The sequence below is a fragment of the Vulpes lagopus genome, chromosome 8 (genome assembly GCF_018345385.1).
Source record: "Vulpes lagopus strain Blue_001 chromosome 8, ASM1834538v1, whole genome shotgun sequence".
Lineage (NCBI taxonomy): Eukaryota > Metazoa > Chordata > Mammalia > Carnivora > Canidae > Vulpes > Vulpes lagopus.
Genome location: NC_054831.1, coordinates 44,308,750 through 44,333,108, shown reverse-complemented (window position 1 = coordinate 44,333,108; position 24,359 = coordinate 44,308,750). Strand labels below are relative to the sequence as shown.

The 24,359-nt window shown below is 38.7% G+C and overlaps 1 protein-coding gene across 6 annotated transcripts in view; it reads left to right on the top strand.

The window, feature by feature from the left end:
* STARD13 (StAR related lipid transfer domain containing 13) overlaps window positions 1-24,359 on the top strand; it is a 404,789-nt gene that overhangs the window by 207,883 nt on the left and 172,547 nt on the right. The window contains exon 1 of one of the 6 annotated variants that reach the window (XM_041766441.1): window positions 14,693-15,932. The exons of the other annotated variants lie outside the window; for them this stretch is intronic. Coding sequence (XP_041622375.1) covers window positions 15,764-15,932 — 169 coding nt within the window. The 5' untranslated portion in view covers window positions 14,693-15,763. Of the gene's footprint in view, window positions 1-14,692; window positions 15,933-24,359 lie in introns of those variants that run through there. 6 annotated transcript variants of the gene reach the window in all.

The window sequence follows — 24,359 nt, the reverse complement described above, 5'->3', positions numbered from 1 at the left end:
AGCATTGGAAATCTCTTGAGGCTTTCTGCTGCCTGAGGATCCTAGGTAAGGTTTCCAGGTTTCTAGTATGAAAACTCTGTTATCAGACATAAGCTGGAATGCGCTTCAACTACACACACTTCTGGAAGTCTTTCTCAATGAATGTGAACAGCGCTTAGCATTACTTTCCCAGTATGACTTAAAGAAATAATCTTCTCTAGATGTCACTGGCATGCAGTACCTTTATTCCTTAGTTTCCCTCTGAAAAGCCTCAGAACATAATAACTTAAATACCAGTAGGTAATATAATGTACCTTGTGTGAATTTAGGATCCTTTAGGAATTTGGCCAGTGATTGTATCACTGTCATTCAAAAATTCAAATAATAACTTCTTGAACCCTACCATGTACCAAAGATTGTATAATGCAAGGTGTATATCATTATCTTTTATTTTTTAAATGAGGACATTGAGGGTAAGGGTGAGGTCTAGGGCTATCCATCCAGTAAGAGGAGTCAAGATTTGAACCAAAGTCTCACTGGCTCCCAAGCTGTACTCTTCCTACTATACCCACTGCCTCTTTGAGGGAGGCATAAGACAGAATCAAGGTAGGGATCTGAAGACGTATATGGTGTATTGTGGACTTCAAGAAGTTTCTAAGAAGAGCACTAAGAGATGACACAAAGCAAAGCAGAATGAAGTGCCCAATGACTATAACAGAAAGAAGTTTCAGAGGAATACAGAAGAAGGAGGAGGCCATGTATGCAGGAATGGCCTGGAAAGGCTTCCCACAGAAATAGGCCATTGAGTCAGGTCTTGACTGAGTCCCAGGACCCTGGGATCATGACCTGAGTCGAAGGCAGATGCTTAATCCATGGAGCCACCAAGACACCCTGCTTTGCTCTCGTATCAATCTTTCTTTCTTTAATTCTATATGACCATGCTCTCTGCCTGTAGGCACAAGTATAAAACAAGGGCTATAATTCTGAGAACAATTTAAAACTGTGAGCCCCGGTTTTCCAAGAAAAAGAAACTCAAGGTAGAAATTCCAAGAGAAGAATTTGACTGAGAGTAACATTTGATATGTATCAGCAGCTTCGAGTTTTCTTAGGTTAAATCCTGCTCAATAAGCCAAGATGTCACATAGTAAAGTAAAAGGCATACTGCACATCTTTGATTAGAACAGAGTCCAATCTGGAAGAGGAGATTGAGAAGAGAAGATATAGTGTGGGAGAGGGGGTTAAAGTAGCAGTCAGGGCACTGAGTACCCATGCTTCAACCCCACTGAGTGGTCAGGTGCCCTTGTGTGAAGTGCTTTGTTTTCTCAGATGCAGACTGAAAATACCATCCATCCTGATTGCCTTTCATCCAGCATTCCATTCTACCAAACTAGTTTTTATTCCTATGTGCCAGGTACTGGGCTAAGTTCTGTGATACAATAATGAGCAACAGGACACAGGGTCCCTGCCTTCATGGGATGTACAAGCTAGGGAAATACTAATCTAATACTCACTCCCTTCCCCCACATCACAATGCAGCTGTAACAGGCTACAAGGGAAATATTACAGAGTGTGTAAAGAGACTGAAAAGAGTCAAGGAAGGGCATCCTGGAGGGAATGGCCATTGAATAGTGGTTGATTATACCAATCTAGGAGTACTTGGTGTTATAGCCCAGGAAGAGGAAATGGAATGTTTACTGCCTTGAGGAAGAAGACACAGAGCAAGAGAAGGGATGTGATTTTTGAGACTGCAAGAGGAAGTAGGGGTAAGACTAAACAGAGCCTTCTATGCCCTTTTAAAGGATTGTTTTAAAGGGTTGTGTTCATTATCAAGTGCAATGATGGGCTTAAACTTATAATTCTAAAATCTTTAAAAATTATAAAATGGTGAACAAATGAAGGGCAATTTCATTATCATCAGAAGTATTGTCATTCTGGAGTTACACTTAAGAGAATTGCACTAAATATCATTATATTTGAATGATATATAAGAATATAGCTTAACACAAGTATCTATTCTACTCAAGGAATCAATGAACAAAGTTGAGCTGTTCACTTGGTCATAAAATGTTCTCCAAAGAAAAGTCTAGGCATCCACCTTTTTGGTACACATAATGCTGGTGATTTTATGGAACCATAAACTTTTAGTTTGGAAAGGATTTTCCTCTCTAACCTATGACATTTCTGATATATTTGATGGCACTGAAATTGAAAGCCTCTGGAGATGAGGACCTCTGAGCTATTGAAGACAATCTATATTCTATGTTTGTGCTTTGAACTTGATTCAGAGTCACCTCTCGTGTTTTGAATGGGAACCAACAAGATAAGAATGGGGGAGGGAGACACTAGCCTTACAGTGTGCCAGTCACATACATAATCTAATTCAACCCTCACGAGAGCTTTCTGAGGCCTAACCTCTGTTTTATAGATGAGAAAACAGAGGTGTGGAAAAATGAATGAACTTTTATTTGCCCAACCTCATATAGTTAATAAGTAGCAGAGCCTGATGTTGAATATGCATTGACTTGACCTCAAAGCCACAGTTCTAGGTGATCTAGAATATACTTTAGAGTCATTTTAAAAATACTTCGATAGTTACAGCCTGTCTTTTGAAAATCTGATAAGATCTTATCACCTCTGCTTTAAAGAAGTGAATATATGCACAAATTTTTGTAAACAATTCCAGAATTTATATGGCTCATAGATCATCAAGTTAGTACACCCATGCTATTATGGTCATTGGCTAAACAGGAGCTTCACTGGGACAGAGGTCATTGTTTGTTGAATTCATTGCTGCATTCCCAGCACTGTGAACATTGCCTGGCACAGAGTAGGAGTTCAAAAACTAGTTGCTAAATAAAAGTGATTCCAAATGCCTGGGCCCATTCACCTAATTACTTAGAGCAGGGTAATAAAAATATAGTATGGAGGTGTGGCCTATATGCAAAATTGAGGAGAACCATAGAATGACTTCCCAGCCCTGACCCCAGGGGACCCAAGGGATCCTAAAAGGGAGTGTCCACATCCAGATCTGAGTCATTATGGGCCAAGTTTGTTTTATTTTGCTTTTGAACTTTAAAATCACTTTCCCTCCACCCCCCCCCACACTCTCAGTAAAAGATAGTGTCTTCGAAAGTTTCTTTTTAAATTAGAATTTGAAATACCCTAGAAAAAAACAGCACTTCTAAGTCAATTTTCAGGAAGTATTTGGATAAAAAGTTGTCCAAATGCTTCCTGATTGTCACTGCTATATTATTTAAATGCATTTTACTCATTATTGGGAGGCTAGAATTTTAGGATGCTTATATGTATTTCTAAAACTGAAGTAAATATCAACTCTTAGAAAATAGCTGTAGGGACATAGCATGTTATCTATCCTAGGTTTTAAAACCAAGAATAGCTGAGGAGATCCTTTAATATATCTAAAGATTGGGTCTGTGTGGTTGACAGTTCTTAGTGCTCCCAGTAAATCTCCCCTGCAAAGGCAATGTTCAAACATTGGATGGGAAGGGAATGAGGGAATGATCATCATATATACTTGGACTATATATATATATATATATATATATATATATATCTCAAATATATATCTCAAATATATATAATATATATTATATAATATATTATATATATATATATATAATCTATGTGTATGTGTATATGCATGAAAAGGAAAGGGACACTTTAAGCAACTCAATACCTTGCAAAGTAAAGTAAGTGGTAGATCTGGGACATTACTTGGTGTTTTGCAACAGGATAGTAATATGATGGAAGTGCTATCCTGAGAAGCTAAGGGTTCTGTGGTGTTCAGGTGGTGCTCAGGCAGGCAAGAGGAGACACAGAGACACAAGCAGGGCTGTCAGAGTCTCCCAGGCAAGAAGGCTGGTCCCTACATGGTAGAGACAGTAATGAAACAGTAATGCAAGAAGGAATGGATGTGAGAGGTATTTTGAAAAAGGAATCCATAGACCTCTGTCTTTCTTTCTCTCCTTTTCTCTTTCTTATTGTGAACACTAATAGTGCCTAATATTGTGTTAGGTACTAAAGAAGTTCAAGCTATGTTGGACAATATCTATTATTTTTTGTACAGATTTTTCTCCTCTCTGTCTTTCATCTGCAAGACAGAAAGGCAGTTGGAAATAAGCTGAGGTTGAGGTCCTTCTCCATACTTCCCGACATGAATCACTGGTTAGGCCTGAGGTCCTCATTATATGAGAAATATAATTGGTCATATGATAGAATATTTGGAAAATGGAAATTTAAAATATTTCACCCATAATTCCACCATCCTAAATATGGACATAATTATATTTTTGGTGTGTTTTCTTCTAATCTTTTTTACTATGCATCAAATTTTTATTTACTTTTTTACTTACAAAGTGTAATTGCATTTTACAATTACAACAATTACCTTTTGTGCCCTACATTTTCCAATTGTAACAATACACCGGTTGCAACAATAAATACACTGGTTGATCAGCAAGATACTATGGGACTGGATTTTCTAAGGTAATCCACATTGAGAAAGAAACCAAGGCCAAGGCAAGGCTAGTCTTCAAGACCCCCAAAGTCAGAGAATGAGAGAGGGTATTTTAGATTCATCAAAGACCAAGAGTAGCTTTTGGTGTGTTCTATTCTTATATGCAGCAAACACATTTTTGATATTTTGTATTTTCCTGTGATTGATTAGTGTTGAGTCATCTTGGTGGAGCAGCATAAAGAGAAGTTAATCACACCAGTTATCTGTGGTGTATTTGGTCTGTTTAAACAGGTCTGTGTCCTAAGAGACAGTGTGATTATGATGATACTCTCAGAGGCTGGCCAGAGGCCACTGCGTGCTTCAATAAACATCAAGTTCTAAAGAAATAATAACATGAGAAATCTTAGGACAGTCTCTGTATATTTATACACACACACACATTCTAGAACAGAAAGGTACTCCCCCAGAAAGTCTCTATGAAACAGGTATAATAGCCAAGCAATACTTTTTTCTTCCTTCAATTCAAAGGAGCACCAGGATAAAGAATCTTTAAGGGAAGCTACAATGGGTATAGATTTGGAAACCTGCTTGATCTTTAGAAGTAGCATTGTACTGATTTTGAAAGCGAATTAGACAAAGGAGAGTTTGTTGCACAGTGTCCGAGTACTATTTGATGAGTAGATTCAGAACTATTGACATGTATTGTCACTGTGAACCCTTCTGGCAGACTCCTCTTCCTTCTGCCCAAGCCTGTAACTCTTGAGTTCAGTTTACCCTCTTAGTTCTTTACCATTATTTACTGTAATCCTTCTAAAAGGACGATGATCTCCAGGAAATAGCTTTAGCTGAAAAATATTCCCCCTCTTTAGAGTTTTGGTGGAAAAAGCGGAGAATGAATCATGAGGAACATCTGGGGGAGGAGTGTGTCCTCCCAAGTTGAGTTTTAGAATCTGAGAGGTCTTTATAACATGGTGATTTGAAATACTAAGTCTTCTTGTTAATTAAAGAAGGGAGCATGACAGGAAAATATTGATGTAGTTTTTTCTTTTTTTAAAGATTTTATTTATTTATTCATGAGACACACACACACACACACACACAGAGAGAGAGAGAGAGAGTCAGAGACACAGGCAGAGGGAGAAGCAGGCTCCATGCAGGGACTCGACTCTGGGTCTCCAGGATCACACCCTGGGCCGAAGGCTGTGCTAAACCGCTGAGCCACCCAGGCTGCCCTGTAGTATTTTCTATTTCTTTTTTTCTTGATATTTTCTTCACCTTCTTCTCACCCAGCTATGTATGCCTCTAGGTCCAGCAGTATTTATCCTGCTGTGTAGAATGAATTTGGTCCTGTTCTGATCCAGCTGCTCTCTCCCACAGGCACCTCTGCACATCTCTGTTGTAGCACCTGTAATGCAGTCCAGTTGTAACAGTCCTCAGCTTTAGCCATGATGAATCATAGTGCAGAGAAGTGGGACAGTGTCATATTCATCTTTGTACCACTGGTGCCTAGCACTGTGCCTGGCATGAAGTATGCACTAGAAATATTTGACTAGGAAAGGGTGAAAGATACTATAACATGAGTTAATTAGTGGCCTTGTCTCTATTTATGAGACGCAAGATGCTCACAAAAAAACTTATTTTCATTACACCAGATTCACCTTTGGTTACATCATTCCTCCTGACCCGAAAGAGGAATCTCCCCTTGTTGCTCAGCCACAAACCCTGAAATTTATCTTTCCCATTGCCTTAAATTCCCATTGATACTGATATCTCGGGCTCTAGAAGGCTATCTTGCTACCTTCTCAACCTTAGGGCTTCTCTCTTTATAGGACGTGTTTTAATGCTGTTGCTTATCTTTATACCACTTGTCATTCTTTAAAGTATAGATTGGTGGTCTTCTTAGGAATAAGGAGGGAAAGCATTCTATCATATTCTCAGTGTACTGAGCTGAATTTGGTTTAAATATATAAGAACTGCAATAGCATTATTAATCCCACATCCTTCTCTGTCCACAGTTTGTGGGTAATGGTTATTTACAAATTTTACTTCATGCCCAACTGCTGCATGATGCCAGATGCAAAGCAATTATGTAAAAAATAGAGTTGATTCCAGAGCAACAGGTCAGCATACAATCTAAATAGTGGTGTACGTTTCATTGGGCCATCTCAAATATTTACAAAACAGATAATATGGAGAATCAATAAAGGGTTTGCCAAAGGACTTATCATAGGATTTCTCTAATGAGTAAGCTTTCTTTTTATATTCAAATTATAATTTGAGTCAACATCAAAAAAATATATTCACTTGTTTAAAATGGGGAAAGAGTTTATATAATCTAACCTGATGAAAATGAGGATAAATTTCTAAGTGCAGACAAATCCCCCCCAAGAGATTCAAAGATCTCCTCTAGTAATTGAAACAATCCTTAAAAAAAGAAAGAAAAGCAACACCATAAATGAGCAATTACCTTTATTTTCAAGTAGGGCAAAAATACACAGGTTCTAGAAAATATCATATAGTAAATTAATTAAAATCTCCAGTAAAATTATTGCAAAAATTATTAAAAGATATTTGTGAGTGTGAAGAAAAAGAGGTAGTTGATAACCTAATTACAGGATAGGCCCATGAAGAACAACTAGCCCCTTTGTTGTTTACCTTTTAATTAAAGACACAGCAGGCATGCTTATAAAGTTTGAAGCTGATTCGGAGCTAAGGAAGATAGCTTTTTTTCTTGTTTTGTTTTTTTGTTTTTAAATGTCTTTCAGCCTCTCTCTGTGGAACAAAGATTGCTCATCCCTCCAGGCTCCCTAATTTTCATAGAAACCTTAAATTGGGGATCCCTGGGTGGCGCAGCGGTTTGGCGCCTGCCTTTGGCCCAGGGCGCGATCCTGGAGACCCGGGATCGAATCCCACGTCGGGCTCCCGGTGCATGGAGCCTGCTTCTCCCTCTGCCTGTGTCTCTGCCTCTCTCTCTCTCTCTGTGTGTGACTATCATAAATAAATAAAAATTAAAAAAAAAAAAAATTTAAAAAAAAAAAAAAAAAAAAAAAAAGAAACCTTAAATTGTTCTTGTTTTGTTGGTCAAAGCATATACTTTTGCCACTAACCAAAAAAGTGAAATATGTACATTTAAGATTTTTTCTGGAGAATAAAACGTTAAATTATCTATGGTCTAGTTCTTGTCCAATCCAAATGTTGTAGTAACAACAACAGCAACATTTATGGTGATTGCCTAAAAAATATGCATCCATTCCTCTAGACATTGTAGACATTCTAGATCTTTGGAGAAATTCAGATGATCATTTGTTCAAATATTTATTAAATCCTTTATTAACCCAGCTGCTCTTGATTTCGTACTGTTTCTCAGGCCTTGAGTATGGAATGTAAATGAAATAGACACAGTCCAGACATGACAATCTACTGGGGGAAAGGCAATGCGTTTTTCAGTGAACAAATAAATAGGTGATTATAAATTTAGAAAGGTGCTATAGAGACAACAAATGGAATGTTACTTCTTCTCAGGTATAAAGTGAACAGGGATGGCCTGCCTGAGGATATATCAGTTAAATTGATACTTGAAAGCTGAAAAGAAACCAGCAATGGGAAGAAGTGCATGAAGAGCATCTAGTCTAAGGAGTACCATGTGCAGAAAGAAGACTCAGGTAGCAAAGTAGGGGAGGGTAGGTGATGAGGTGGGAGTGGTAAGCAGGGAATAGATGGTACAGGACCTTGTGGGCCAAGTTAGGAGTTTGGATTTTGTCCTAGGTGCAAGGTGCAACGGAAAACTTTTGAAGTATTTTAAGCAGAGAAGTGATATTTAATTCATAGTTTAGATGATCTCAGTGAATAGCATACTTAAATTATGTGTTTTGGAGGCCCTCAAAGAAATTGCTTTTCCTAAATAGTGCTTTCTTTTTGTAGAGATACTGGCATTGAAGGGTGCAGATCAGAAACCATGAACTCAGGCTTGTTACCATATCCAGTATCATTCAATATGCTGATTTTTTATGAGGACCTCAGAAAAGTGTTCTTGGGGGTCTTACTATCGGTTGACCTGTGTTTATCTTGAATAACTGTTTTGTTTTTATCTTGTGGGTATATTAAATTTTATAACTGATCTTTTTTCCCTTTTGCTTTGTCACATAAGAATCTTTTTTTAAGATTTATTTTTTTATTTGAGAACATAAGCGGGGAGAGGGATACAGAGCCCAAGGCACAACTTCATCTCATGACCCTGAGATCATGACTTGATCTGAAACTGAGAGTCAGACACTTAAATGGACTGTGCCATGAAGGCACCCCTCACATATGGGAATCTTAAGTCATGTTTTCAGCCATCTCCCACAAATGTATAGGGTTGTATTGATTATATTTCTGTAAACTGATTTTAGCCTTGGTTATATTATTTTCCTGCAGTCTTTTACCTTTTTCCAAACTCACTTTTATACTTTATAAACATATAAAGTTTTATACTTTTATATGTTTTATACTTTTTAACTTTATATACTTTAAAAACATAGGTATTTTTCTCAGTTACCTCAAAAAACAAAGCAGAATTAAATTAAAAAAAATCAGGAATTGAAAATATCTCAATAATTCCAATAAGTTGAAAGACCTTTTTTTTTTTTTTTTAGTTTGAATGGTCACTTATCAGTTACAGAATAGAGAACATTCATTTAACAGCAGGTTTTATGAAGACACATAAATATCACATGGCTTAAGCATTTAGGTTGACTGTAAAACAGAATGAAGAAATAGAGATAGTTTGCTACATAAGGCTTAACATTGGTGTAATGGTGAGTTTCTTTTCTAGCTTCCCTGGCAGACTTCCTTGAGGTCAAGGACCATATTGTATTCACCTTTGTATCTTCCATACTTACTACAGTGCTGTATAAGCATTCAGCTCATGCTGAATTAATGATTGAGTAAATATAGATTTAAAAAATCAAACCTCCTCTATGTGAGACTGGATCAGCAAAAATATAATGTCCCGAATGCAGGAGGTATGCACATTTTGTACCATATACTACTGTACTTGGCCATGTCTAGGGCTCTAAGTTTAGGGTAGGAGCCATATTCTTAAAAGGATACTAAAAGACTGGACCAGATCCAAAAGATAGCAATTGGCTGTCTGAAGTTGTGAATGGTTTGATGTAAAGGAATGTTCAGCCTACAAAAAAAAAAAAAAAAAAAAAGGGTTCTTATAAGAAACAGTTTTGCTCTCTACAAACATCTAAAGGACAAGCATATGGAGGAAGGAATAGATTTGTTCTATTTAATTACAAATGACAGAATTAGAGTCAGTGGATGGGTATTATAAGGAAAAACTTTCTTAAATAGTTTGTGGTCTTTGTGAGATACAACAATTAATATATGTGGGTAGAGTGTTACTTAATTGATTTGTATAGCAGTTGAGTGGTTGAGTTAGAAGATGTTTAATATCCTTTCTGAGATGTAAAAACTTTATGCCAATAGGAGTTACAATGAATAAGTGGATTCCATATTAGCATGTTAACAAGCTAATCTGATTAATTGGCCACATAATGACTATTTACAGGTATTAACATGACTGTTAATCCTAAATATTTTTGCATTCATCATGAAAATATTTGTAAAGGCAATAGGTTTTGACATGGTGAAAGAAGAAGAAATCACACAGTTCTAGATCTTTGAAACAACTTAGCAAAATGAAAGAGTTTTGGTTTGGCTGGAATGGTGGGTGTAGGCAATGAGCCCAGGACAAGTCAGACCAGATTGCTTGCCATATGAACTGGGGTTGAAGGTTGGGTCCCCAGGGGATGGCATGAGGGCAGTGCATGTACTCTTGGAGGCCCATAGAGGTGAAGTTAATCAAAGACAGTAGGGAGGATTGAGAGACAAAATAAAGCAAATCTGTTACCACCCACAAGTCCAGCAGCAGGAGCTGGATTCTAAATGATCTAGAGCTGGCAAAGCTGAATCAAAAGAGAATCCACTCTGAAACTTTTCATGGAGGCTCCTGGTCATGTCAGTATTGCTGGCTTGCCTGCATTGGTCATTGGACATGTAATGAATGCATATTGGGAAGTCTTATTGGCACAAAGTTGGGCACATACTCCACAAATCAATTGGTGGAAATCCGTAAAGTGAGCTTCAGAACCTACAGGAAGGCTTTGCCATTAGCACAAAACTTTTGGATTCAAGTAATTTCAAAAGCAGCTCTCCAAATCAGTACTGCTTTTTCCCTCCTACCATTTATATCTCAAACATTTTCCTGCTTGGCAGAGCTACCTTGGCTCCCTCTGAACAGGCTGACGAGGAGGCTGGAATGTCTGTAAAGGAGTAGAAGGAACAGTAGATAGATGAAAGCACTAGGAGCCATTCCTGGCTTCTGTAAAAGTGCACCTAGCTTTCTGCTACATATACACAAGATTCCACTGAGCGCTACTCTGGGATCATCTATCAAAAGACTTGATAGCAAATGTTTTGTTTAGAGGTCAGGTTTCAGAGTTTTGACTGTATTTGGAATGTTTGCATTGGGAAGAATTCCTGGGAAAAGGTAAGACAATATGCAGAATTAGCCTTAAGGGTAAACAGAAATCAGAGGACAGATAGCTTAACCTGCTAAAGAGGAGTTGGTAAACAAAAAGATAGTTTAGCTGCTTCTGCACTTTAAGCTTGAGGTGGGAGTGGGTGGGTCTCCAGTTCTGAGCCCTGGGTTACTCCTAAGAGAGTCCATGGTTCTCACTGGCCAATTAAAGGTTCTGGGTTGTGCTAGCTTGCTCTCTAGACCCTGTATCTCAACCACTACAAGAACTTAGCCATCCCATACCTATGCAGTTGACCTTTGAACAACAATAGGGTTAGGGGCACTTACCCTATGCAGTCTGCCTATGACTTGGCTCCCCAAAAACTTAACTACTAATAACCTACTTGACCAAAAGCTTTACCAGTAATATAAAGTCAACACATATTTTATATGTTGTATGTATTATATACTGTATTCTTATAATAACACATAACTTTTTTGTGATTTTTTTTCAGTATTTCTAAGCTGTGTGGTTTGTCTGAAAGTTTTTAAAATTGTTGCCAGTCTCCAAAAATTTTTCCGATATATTTAATTGAAAAATATCTGCATGGAAGTAGACTCACATGCGTAAATCTGTGGTATATAAGGGCCAACTGTATTTTCATTTAAGTATTCCAGTATCACATGCAATTAAACAAAATTAAGATGATTTTCAATATATCCTTCTAAAATGTTTTCATCTCTCCAGTTTCCCCAGCATACTCTCAGTGCCTCAGTCTGCCCTTTTCTGTTTCTCTTGTGTGATAGTGGAAAGAGTTTAAATATCATCCCCTTGAAGATAAACAGTGGCTTTCCACTTGGTTGTTTTATGACTTAGAACAATCTTCACCTCTGGGAGTTATAGTTTCCTGTTCTGTAATATAGGATACCACAGAGGTTTGCTGTGGACATTAATTAAAGACATGCCTGGCATGTAGAGGGTGCTCATCACTATTGGTCCCTCTCACCTACCCTTTCCCTCCTTTTTTTTTTTTTTTTTTTTGAGAGAGAGAGAGAGGGAGAGAGAGGGAGAGAGAGAGAGAGAGAGAGAGAGAGAGAGAGAGAGAGAGAGATTGAGGAGGCAGAGGGAGAAAGAGTCCTAAGCAGGGATTCTCTCCACATGCTGAGTATGGAGCTCAAGGTGGGGCTTGATCCAGGACCCAGAGATCATGACCTGAACTGAAATTGAGTCGGATGCGTGCCTCTCCACTTTCCCTGTTAATTGCTCTCTTTGGGTCCCAAATATTCATCTGTTTATCCCATCCCTGAAATAAATTGAATGAGGATTGCTCTTGACCAAAGTAGGAAAGAGGAAAAGAGGTGAAAACTAAAAATTAGTGCCATCCATTTTCCTCATTTTTAAAGAAATTGGAAAGGAAGGAATCCTGCATCAGTCTTGAAAGATACAGTTGGGTTTTCAGCACTTTCTCTCTCCCCCTGATTTCTTTGGCCCTCACTTACTCACCAGAGAAAATGAAGAGTTTTCTCAATGAGATGCCTGGAGGACTTTTTCAGCCCAAGGAAGATTATCAGCAGGTTCTTGCTTCTACATTTACAACAAACAGAACTGCCCACCCAGTGGTTATAATTTGATTGCTAGGACCAAATAATGAAAAAACATTCATTAAAAGGTGTGGGTTTCATAGCAATACATTAGCATAACACAAGGCACTAATGGCGCTAATAAGAAAGCAGTGTTACTTAATCTGCTTTAAATATGGTATTTTGGGCATTTGAAATGGTGAAAACATGGTGAGCAGTTGCATAGATTTATAGCTACTACTTGAACCATAAAATAAAACTTAGAAATGCTGCTACATAATCCTTCATAGATCCCTTTATTAAAACTTAGACTGATTTTTAGAAAAATTAGGCTTTATTCTAAATTGTCTTGCTTTTAATCAGGGAATAGAAATTTCCTTTGTTTTTTCATTGCCCATCTCTTATGAAATACTGTGTTTTATGTTGTTGCATCTCTTTACATATATCAGAGCATACATATTTATGATCTTGATGTTTTCAGCTCAGGACTTTGAATGCAAAAGGGAGACATTGTGATTTTTTTTTTTTTTAATACTAAACTGACCATGATACACTGCAGTGCTTCTCAGAAAGAATCATTCCATTTATTTTTAAAATGTAGCCAAGTCAATAATGAACTACCAGGTTGGCATTGGGAATGGCCAGTCTTTAAGTGTGATTCATGGCTATAAAACAACTAGATATTATTTCCTGCTTTTTCTTTCCCTTTGCTTGGCTTTGGAACATATCCCAAGTTCTTCACGGAAGAACTCCTTCCATTCCCTCCCAGTGGAAAAGTGAGAAATGCCAGGTGTCTGGCTTGAACACATGTTTATTTAATGGCAGGGATGTCCCTAATGCTGGACTATCAAAACAAAAGCTGGCACACCAAGTAGCTGACATTAGCATCTCCATTAGATGGTAACCAGTGCTGAATCTGAGCATGGAATGGACCTTACGGGTATTTAATATTGAAGTGTCACGGTAAAACTGTCTACTATTGCCTGTACTTTTAGTATACCAGAGTCACTAGATCTTAGGTCCCTTTCAGCTTGCACAAAAGATGCCCTGAAACAGCAAAACTCTGATGAAACTCTAAATTAGAATGGAAAGAGAACAAAATAATCCAGTGAGATCTTTCTTTCCTTTTCTACTGTGATGCTATTGAAAACCTAACACTTGGCTACTCTTGCAGTTATCAGAAAAGGCTCACAATGGCCATGAGAGAGAGTATATTCTATTGTAGACTCTATTCATTTACATAGTGAGATAGTTATGGGAGATGAGCTGCTGGTCAGAATAGGGCCAGCAAAAGTTCCCACAGGGAAAAGTGTTAGGGTTGACCACCGTTAGCCACAGTAACCAGATTTGGGGTCCTAGTTTATGTCCTGTTACGCTTTTAATCAAGAGTTTTTTCATCAGGAGGACTATAAATCACAGGCCAGACTATGTTGCAGTTTGAGTTAGCCAAATGTAAGAACAGCTTGGCCATATGCCTCTTTTTCAAGGAACTTTATTCATTTAGCCCCAGGCTCAGAATTCAATAATGTTTTCTATGGACTTTTTCTCTTCACATCAAATAATATTAAAGAGGAGAAATAGGGGGAACAATTCTAATCACTCTCATATGTATACTCGGATATGGCCAAATTGAATTCTTCAGTTTCCTTGAACACATATTCTGGTTCCGGATCTCCACACGTGTGGGCATAGACTTTCCTCCAAAGCCCTCCTCAGCCTCTACTTGTCTGAAACCCACCCATTTTTTTTTTAAAGCCCCACCTGAATCTCTTCTCTGTGTGTCCTGCTGTGATCACCTCAGTCAAAAGTAATATTACTTCTCCAACATTGTCTTTGTGTTTTTTAAAAAAATATTTCATTTATTTATTCATGAGAGACACGGAGAGAGAGAGGCAGAGACATAGGCAGAGGGAGAAGCAGGCTCCTCCAGGGAGCCCGATGCAGGACTCCATCCCAGGACTCACGCCCTGAGTGGAAGGCAGATGCTCAACCACCTGGGTGTCCCTCGTTGTGTCTTTCTTTCTTTCTTTTTTTTTTTTTTTTAAGATTTTATTTATTTATTCATGAGACACACACACAGAGACAGAGAGAGACAGAGAGAGAGAGAGACAGGCAGAGGGAGAAGCAGGCTCCATGCAGGGAGCCTGATGGGGGACTTGATCCCAGGCTTCCAGGATCATGCCCTGGGCTGAAGGCAGGCGCTGAACTGCTGAGCCCCCCAGGGATCCCTCATTGTGTCTTTCTTGAGATAACTTTTACATAAGGTCTGTGAGAGCCTTGAGCTTTTGTATGACCTATAACCTCTACTGATCTTAGCAGCCGGGCAACAATACCTTTGCATAAATCCAAATCTTTACAGTGATTCATGGCAGTGTCTTAAATGAGGCAGGTACTTCATAACCAATTTTGTTTCTTGGTGATTAAAAACTGGGGAAGTAGAAAGACTGCAGGGGAACACATACTTATCAGTCTGCCTTGCTGATGCCCTTTGCCCGTCCCAGGCATCCCTAAGAGCTCTCAGCTTCCCACCGCAGAAGGTCAGGAATCCGTGTTTTTACTCAGGGTGTCAAAGCACTTGAAAGTTTATTTTTCACTGGAAGAGCTTTATTTGATTCATTTCTTCGTAATGAAGGGCGGTAACATACTCAGCTGTTTATGCTCCTTTGAAGTAGTTTTTCGTCAGACGTCTATCACGCCCCAACCGCCCCCCCTCCCTTTTAACCTGGCTGCCGCTGCCTTGGAGAGAGCGAAGGTGCTTTCTCTAACTTTTTTTTTTTTTCTAACTTTTTGACAACCTAAAAGGAAATCTCTACACCCAGGGCTTGCTTTTCTTCCGTCGCCTTTTCTTCTACCCTTGTCTTTTTCACTCTTTTAGGCGGTGCTGCTGCTTGGCGCTTCCCCAGCTCGGAGGCGGGGGCGCAGGTGGCACTGCCTTGGGCAGCGAGGTGGTCTCCGCCCCCGGGGCCGGGGCTCGGGGCTCGGCTCGGGCTGGGGCTCGGGCTGGCGGGTCCGCTGCCTTCTCCCCGCTGCCCTCATTGGCTGCGCGCCGTCACGCGGAGGCCGGGTGGAACTCGGAGCGGTGGCTGTTGGCACTCCTTTTTCTTTTTAAAAAAGCCTGCTCTGTAGAGCTCTGCTGGGCTTGGTGCCTTGCTCCCTGAGCCCGGAGACGGAGGCAGCCACAGGGCAGACTGGGGTGGCAAAGAGGAAAATTCGCCGAGATGTTGAGCCAGGGGCCCAGGACCCCAGCCTCAGGCTGCTACTATCTGAACCCCTTGACCCCCGAGGGCCAGGAGATGTACTTGCGATTCGATCAGACCACGAGGCGCTCTCCTTACAGGATGAGCCGGATCCTGGCACGCCAGCAGCTAGTGACTAAAATTCAACAAGGTGAGTGGCCGGTAGTGGACGGCTGTGGCTGACTCTGATTTTTATCTCTATTTCATGCTAACCCGGTGTTTCATGTTGTCGTTTTCACCCGGCAATAACATGGATTTTTCTCCGCCACGCTGCTTGTGACTTTTAGAAAGAACTTCAGGCAGCAGTTTGCAGCCAACAGTGACAGCACCTGCCTGCTCGCAACTCAACATAAAGCGCCCAGGAAACTTCTCGGTGGGACCGTGTCTCATCTATTTCCGAAATTTGTTGTGTGTCGACACAGTGAATGAGACAGGTTCGCTCAGTGTGTGTTTTAGGAGCTTTTCTGCAGGTTCCTCACACTCTGTCATATTTAAAACTTGAGCATTTGTTTATTTGATTGAGGGTGTGGGAAGGGAGGAAGGGACTGATTCGCTCCCTGCCCAGATTCTTTCCAACACTCTTAGTGACAAGGGAAAGTTAGAATTCTCTTCTCAAGGCCAAATTCTCTTCTTAAGCTGACAACCAGAAGCGCATCTTCTATTTGTATGTTTGTCAGTAATTGCCTCTGATCTGTTGATACTGTTTTTCTGGTAAAGGATAAAGTTGTCTGTTAAGTTCAAAACAAAGCTTGTGACCTGTGCTTATGAAGTACCAGCTTCTTGAAGCAGAGAGAACAGGGTATTGATTATAAGCTGCTAGATATTCCTTCTTATCCTATGCAAAAAAATTAATAAATAAAAGTAAGATGGATCAACAGTCCGGACATCACTAAAACTCATCATTCTTCAAAAATAGATAAAACATGCTCCTTATCTTAGAGTAGGTCTGTAGAAGCTAAAAAATGAACATTCCTGGGAAGCCCCTAACTGGTGCTCAGTTAAAAGACATGCACGTGATACCCACATGATCACAATAAGTTTACAAAGTTTATGATCATTCCCCCCTCCTGAACTCAAAATAATAATAATAATAATAACTGAATTATTATCTTGGTGATACAAAATTTACCAGGAATTTCTAGAGCCATTATAGAAATATAATTTCCATTTAAATAAATGAGTTTAAGATTATATTGAATTTTAGAAGGGAAGTGGGGGGTTTTGTAATCATGAAAATCTTATTGTAATGTTTCCAAAAGGAACAATATGCATTCTAGCGAGTAGCAGTTGATGAGATTGTTTCCTTGGAAATTAGGATTTGTTTTTAAAGGTTCAGGAACTGGTTATGTGTGAAGGATACTGGTCCTACATACCAGTCTGATCTCAGGAAGGATATTATGTCATTCCATAAACTCTGTGTGCAAGTCTTGATTGAATAGAAACAAAAGTAATTATTTCCCTGTGGCTTGATTTAAAAATACATTAGGCTTAGAATAAAAACTAACTTTGTTTTAGCTTTAGAGATTTCTGACAGTGGTGCTTTACCAGATGCCATCATCATATGGATGTTGGGGCTTGACAAGTGTTTGATGATGATCTATAATCTACACTTGGTAAATGTTCTTCAGTATGCATATAAAGTGTATTATGTTGGAAAGACCCCATGTAGAAATAGTTTGAAGTTGTTTTGCATGTCTCCTTAAATGTATTTACAATAATTGATTTAATTAACATTCTTTATGTTCTTTATATTCCCATTGAGGAATTGAAGTTATGAACACATGCATAATCATTGAAAGTGTACTTAATCTATGTTATGTATGTTATGTATGTTGGTATTTGCCTAAATAGAAAATGTGAGCATTCTCACCTTTCTGTGTTGAGCAATGGGATATTTGAAGCCAATGAATGCCTAGAAATTGACTGATAGTGAAGATCACAGAGAGGCATGAAGGAATTCCAACAGTCCAGTGATTAGGAACTCCTCATTTATTGGACTTATACAGTAAGACATTATGAAAGAAGCAAAATTATTTTACTGGGTTTACTGTATTATTAGGTCACTTCACTGTTATAGTAGAGAATATTGATTGAACATTTATGTGTTTCAAATACTGCTCTGAGAGCCTTATGTATATATTTCAATTTATTTTACCCTTGGGAAAAAAAATCCTGTGAGTACATACTATTATTATATCCATTTTAAAGGTGAGAAAACAGAGGCACATAGAGTTTAAAGGCGAGAAAACAGAGGCACATACTATTATTATATCCATTTTAAAGGTGAGAAAACAGAGGCACATAGAGTTTAAGTAACTTCTCTCAGCTTATGTAGTAGGAGCTTATATCTGAATATAACTCTGAAGCCCATGCTCTTCAATACACTAAACTGTTTTTTGTTTTTATAATGAGTGTTATAGTGTTGGACCTGTGGTTGATTTTAGAGTCTGTAATATGCCAAAGACATTTTAGTCTTTTCTGCTCAGGATGCAGCCACAAATCATTTGACAGAATCAGAATTTGTCATTCACAATGAGATTTCCAGTCAGGTTTTATTTCGCTAATGGAAGCAGAGCGCTGTGTGTTTTACCTTCCTTGAACAGTTAGTATCCAATAGTGTGTGATGACAAGTTATTTTTACCAATGGCCTATAATCATTTGATTAAAGCTTATCAAGTGCATATTAAATTAATAACACCGTTATTTTTTGTAGTTCACATATCAGTATCTTGAAATGACAGCAACATCCCCAAAGTGGTTTCCATTACTATAGATCTTTCAAGGAAAGTTTAGTGTTGTATTAATATAATTTGAGGCATTATTACTTATGATCATCATCTCTCCTGGCTGTTGGGAACAGTGCAAACAAGAGTAATTTGCTCCTCACTGACCTCATTCTAATGAGCTAATCATTGAATGGCATGGACGTGATTCAACAGTGATACACTCACAAGAATGGAAAACAAGGAGGAGAAATAAAGGAATCTTTGATGATGCATAGGATCAGAATTAGTTGCTTAAACCCAGGATGAATCTAAACTTGCTCATCCTACAGTATGCTTCACAATAACAAGCATCATTTCTCTAGCTTTCTTTATAGTTCTGGAGTTGTGAGTCTATTTAAAAGAGAACTTTAAGACAGAGCGTAGTTTGGAAAGTGAAAGTTTGTCATAAGTCATACTGCCCGTAATCCCTACCCCACAATCTCACCCAATCAATGGGGGAAATTGTTGTATGGAGAGAGAATGGAAATAATAATGGTCTTTATGTTTCTCACTAGCAGGCACTTGGGAATGGACAAGAGGGAGGATGCTGGAGAGGTGGAAGAGGAATGTGTTAGGCCACAGGAAGGGAGAATTGAGATCTCATGTCATTATTTGATGGCTAGGATGTGTTGGCTACATGTGCACCATGCAGAAAACCTATATACTCACACACATGCTATTTGGAAAGGACCTAAGCAAATACATGAATGTGATTGTTTGCCTTGTAAAAGAATTCAGCTTGCGAGTAAGCTATTTTTTAAAAAACTACTTTAAATGCTTAATGCAGCATGATATGGACCCGATTGCAGTCAAGTTCACTAAACCAGGAAAAAAGGAGATTGGGATAGAGGCTCTTACTTACACACTCTCATTCTTCCACTGTGGCAAGTTTCAGAGCCTCACTGGGTCTTTGCTTCTTGATGAGAAAGTGGAATGGTCAGTCTGTGATTTCTCAGGTTTTTTTTCCTGGTCCTCAAGTCCTGTCTGTGGTTGAGTCAATAACTTTTTGAACAAAAGTGCACAAAGCAGGGAAACTTAAACCTAAAAGGAACCAGAGCAGCTTTCTAATGTGGAACAAATCAGTGGCTTATAATTTTTCTACAGCTTGTCAAGGAAATGGTTAAAGCAGAAATCAGATTTTAGTTCTACAGCTGTCACTAATTAATTGTGTGATCTGAGGCAAGTCACAACTTCTCTGGGCACTCTATTCCTTCTTCCATAAAATAAAGGGTTTGGATTAAATAAATGTAAAGTTCCCATCATCTCTAAAATTCTAGGATTCATGATCACAGTTATTACTTTAAGAAAGAGAGACAATTCTTATTTACATTTTTCATATTATGTCATTCAGTATCTGGACATGTTTCTTCAATATCTGTTTAATGCTCTCATTATCAATTTAATAGGTACGTTACAATGTCCAGTCTTGTGAACTATTTAAAAGTCATTATAACTATAATTATAAAGCAACTTGTAAAAATCTTTCTTTTTCTGGAATCTGGGCCTATGAAATGGAGTTATTGCAGTGCCTGGCCTATTTTGAGGACTGTAAGGATCAGAGCATGTCCATGTGTGTGCTTCTCCCCCGCCCCCCCCCCCAAAAAAGACCTCTCTTCTTGATAGAAAATACAAATGTAGAACATTTTGCAACTAGAGGAATTAGTGAAAGTTGGATTTGCATTTTCGTTGACTTTTTATCTGAGACAATTTTTAAAGATCACACTGGAGTTGAACTTAACTAGAGTGGGATGAACTGCCTTTCTTCTGTTCCCAGGGAATGGAACTGGGCCATTGGTGATGTGCTGTCTCTCTCATTACCTCATCAGGTCAAATGGCATCTGGGGAATTTGCCTGACCTAAGTGGTGGCCTTGCTCATTCTGATGAGGAAGCCCCCCACCAACTGGATAGCGTCAGCAGAAATTGAACAATCATTTATTCTTTGGCAATTGCCCTTTCTCTGTGTTCCTTACTTTTTTTACCCAACTACCTTCAGAAATGGAGAGTGGATACACTGGCAGAAAGACAGAGGGAACACAGAAAACAGGGTGAGAATGCATCAGTCACATATTGCTCAAGTTCTTTTTCAGAAAAGTGGCAACTGTCAGAAATTCACAATTCATGAATCAGCCTCTTTCTGCTCCTTGCTGCTGACTGAAGGGCCTGTTCATAAGGGATACTGTGTAACCAAAAGTTACAGGAAAATCTGTTCAGTGAATTAAGTCAATGAACTTTGAGTAACGTTTTAAAAGTTATCGAGTATTAAAATGTTTAAAATGTGAGCAGTTCAGAAATAAGTGCTAGAAGGAGATTAGCAAAGAGCTATGTGCTTGTACACACATAAAACTTCAGAGTTTAACTAAATTGAGACATCCAAAGCTGCACACCACTGCTGCTTTTATTAGCTTTAATTTTATAAACACATATCCCAGATGTAGGCAGTGGCCAAATTTGGATTTTGTGATATTAGTTTAAGTGATTAGAAATTCATTTTTTTTCTTGTCTTTTCTCCAAAGTCAGTGCTTTAATTCTATGTAAATTCTGGACCCTGGTCAACTCTTATAAAGCAAAGCTCCACATTCCCTTTTGCCCCCCTAATCATGGGCAGTGCTTTTAAGTCTTCTACATCCTAGCAACATCAACTGATGATCCAAGCAAACAGAGAGAGAGAGAGAAAATGATGAGTGTTTTTTGGTAAACCTCTGTACAAGGGAAATAAATCAGTTGGGATTTAATGGAGGCAGGTCATTTATGAGGATACACCTCATCTCTGTGTTTCATTAGGTATGAGAACCCACTGGTATGTCTAGGGAAGAAAATACAAGAAGATAGGAGACCATGAATTGCATAGCTGGTATCTGAAGGATCATGAGAAAATCATTTTCTGTCTCCTCAGGGATAGTCTGAGTATGATTTTGGTGTGGGTAAAGTCATCATAATATTAATTTACATTCTAGTGCATTACATAAAGGATTTGAATTTGAAGTAGTTTGTAAAAGAATATGCAACTCAGTTAAGATTATAAAAAGATAAACCTTATGAAGAGAAAAATGTAGGTTAATTAATATAAAGCTAGGGAGAGATTTAACATACAAATATGAAACATAAGGCACTGAGTAATTATTAAAAGTGGGCTATAAATTTAGTTTGAGCTTCCCTGGTCTAAGCAAAGAGGAAAACATGATCAAGGGAAGATTTGTCATGTCTATGGTAAAAGCCTACCAGCGCAGCTTTTCCTGGGGCTTAATGTTTGGGAAAATTTTTCCCAGGAATATGTGAGCACTTTCTCATCCTAATCTCAAAAAGGAAACACTACAAGATGTAGTAGATGAATAAAACATTGCTACAGTGAATTCAATTGCAAGTTTCCTATAGCATCCTGTAGTGAACCAGGGGCATAACAACAAATTATAATTCAATAAAAATATTTGGGCATGGGGTGAGTGGCTCAGAACAAGGAGGTTCAGGCTTGCATTCTGGCTTAATCTCTAAGTAGCAGAGATAGTTTCTCTGTTGGCTTCACAGAACAGTAGTCCTGCTAGATAATCAGGGAAAAAATGTTTCTGTGGTTAAATAATTTGGGAAATGCTATACCCTCTTTTCCCTTTTTGGAAATCCATACTTATGAAAGGCTCTGACAAACCCTGCAGAAAGTAATTTAACTTTGTTTAAACTGGTATATTTCATCATGAAACCATTTTTCACCGGATACCAGGAAGTGACATCTTATAAAACCACTTTCTCTGGGGAACACAGAGAATTGAAGAAGGTTGAGGGCCTGTGGTTCATTCAGATCATTCTCTTTGACTATATTTCTTGCATGGATTGGGCGATAGATAGTGTGAGGTTATATTTTGGAGAGTAAATTGCAATTACTTTTTGTTTTCAACTAAGGCCAGCTCCATATACTCTAAAAATCAACTGGGTAAAGACAGGATAGACATCTCTTTATAAAAATTAACAACCAGAGGAAGATTCTAACCTGATTAGGTGACCCCTGCACTTTTGCCAGGCAGAAAACTGAAGGACTGGATATATGGGCAGAGTTAATCATTCTAACAAGAATACAGATGATCTTCAAATAACTCTACAAGTTAGGTGCTGGTGGGCCAGAGAAAGAAATTATTGCTTTGTGGCTTTGGATTTGTCTAACCCATGACAGAGCCGAAAACTAGGGCAAATTCCAAAGGGGTCTGCTATTATCGCAGCTAATTTGGGATATTCCATTACTGCTGGGAAGAGGAGTCACTGCCCCACAAGAAAGAAACAGGAAACTCTTCAGTAGTGTCAGATTCTCCTTGGCCATTGGTGACGTGGTGGTACGGACTCTCTGAGACTCGGGCATTGATGAGTGTGGCGCAAAGTTCGTTTCTGACTTCGTGGTCCAAATGTATCTTCGGTTACCGTGAAGTCACACAGGACCGTAGCAATCACTGTAGAACGGTGCAGTCAAGGGCAGGACAGGCACACAGATTACCATGAACATCTGTACACTATTGTTTGAAAAGACCCGATCTCTCTCTGTCTCTCTGTCTCTCTCTCTCTCTCTCTCTGTCTCTCTCTCTCTTCTTTCAGTTTGGAATCGAAGGGAATTTAAATGGACCAGTTGCAAAATAACTGAAAGTTACAGAACATGCTAATCCTGCTTTTAAAAAGAAGGAAATCAATAAAAATAAACCCAAATGTCTCACTAGACTGTCAAATGATTTCCCTCACAAGGCACAGGAATCCTCACAATTTTAAAAGTCTGACAGAGGCAGAGCTGACTAAAATCCCAATGATTTGCATTGCCTTGCCTCTAATACTCTGATAAAATAAAGGGCCAACAGTATAGAGGAAAAGAATAGAGATTGTAAAGAAACTAGGCAATTGTGAATAACTAATTTACTTGTATTTTGAGCCAAAAAAGGCTTTCTCTTTTGCATTCCAAGTCTCCTCTTCCTAGCAGATTTTGAAAATCATACATATGAATGGCAAGAGCCTTGGATTAGTATTCAACCTCTCTAAGTAAACAGTAGCAATTCACATGCCCTTGTATTCACCAAATGACACCCTGGGAAAAAGTACAGTAGTCATAAAAATCATGTTTTCCTTTGAGAGTCTTACTACCCCAATATTATTTATAATGTTTAAAATCACTAAAAGAAATAATAAAGACACACAATTCCAGTGATAATGGTATTCCAACCATTCCCCCCTACATAAGACGAGAGTTCTTAATGGAGGAATTTATATCTCTCCCAGATGCTTTGAAGGACACAAAACATTTCTTCCTAAATGCATTTTTCCAAAATAGAGAATGAACTCTTGCAAAACCTTACTGTCTGGACCCATGTAAAGGCATGTGTAGTGTTCAGCAAGTTCTTAGTAAGCAAATCACCCTCACTTAAACTGTTGATGTTTTTTTAGTAGGAGGGTCATCTAACACACCTTCCCTGTACATCCTCACCCTCACCATTCATACTCCATTCCACCTGCTATTACTATGTCAGAGTTATTGCAAAAGTTAAATGAGATAATATAATTAAACATAGACTCACTGCCTGACACATACTAAGTGCTCGTTATAAGATAAAATGTGGGGATCCCTGGGTGGCGCAGCGGTTTGGCGCCTGCCTTTGGCCCGGGGCGCGATCCTGGAGACCCGGGATCGGGTCCCACGTCGGGCTCCCGGTGCATGGAGCCTGCTTCTCCCTCTGCCTGTGTCTCTGCCTCTCTCTCTCTCTCTCTCTGTGACTATCATAAATAAATTAAAAAAAAAAATCTAAGATAAAATGTGTACACTAAACAAACATCTGTGTACATATGGCCCTTC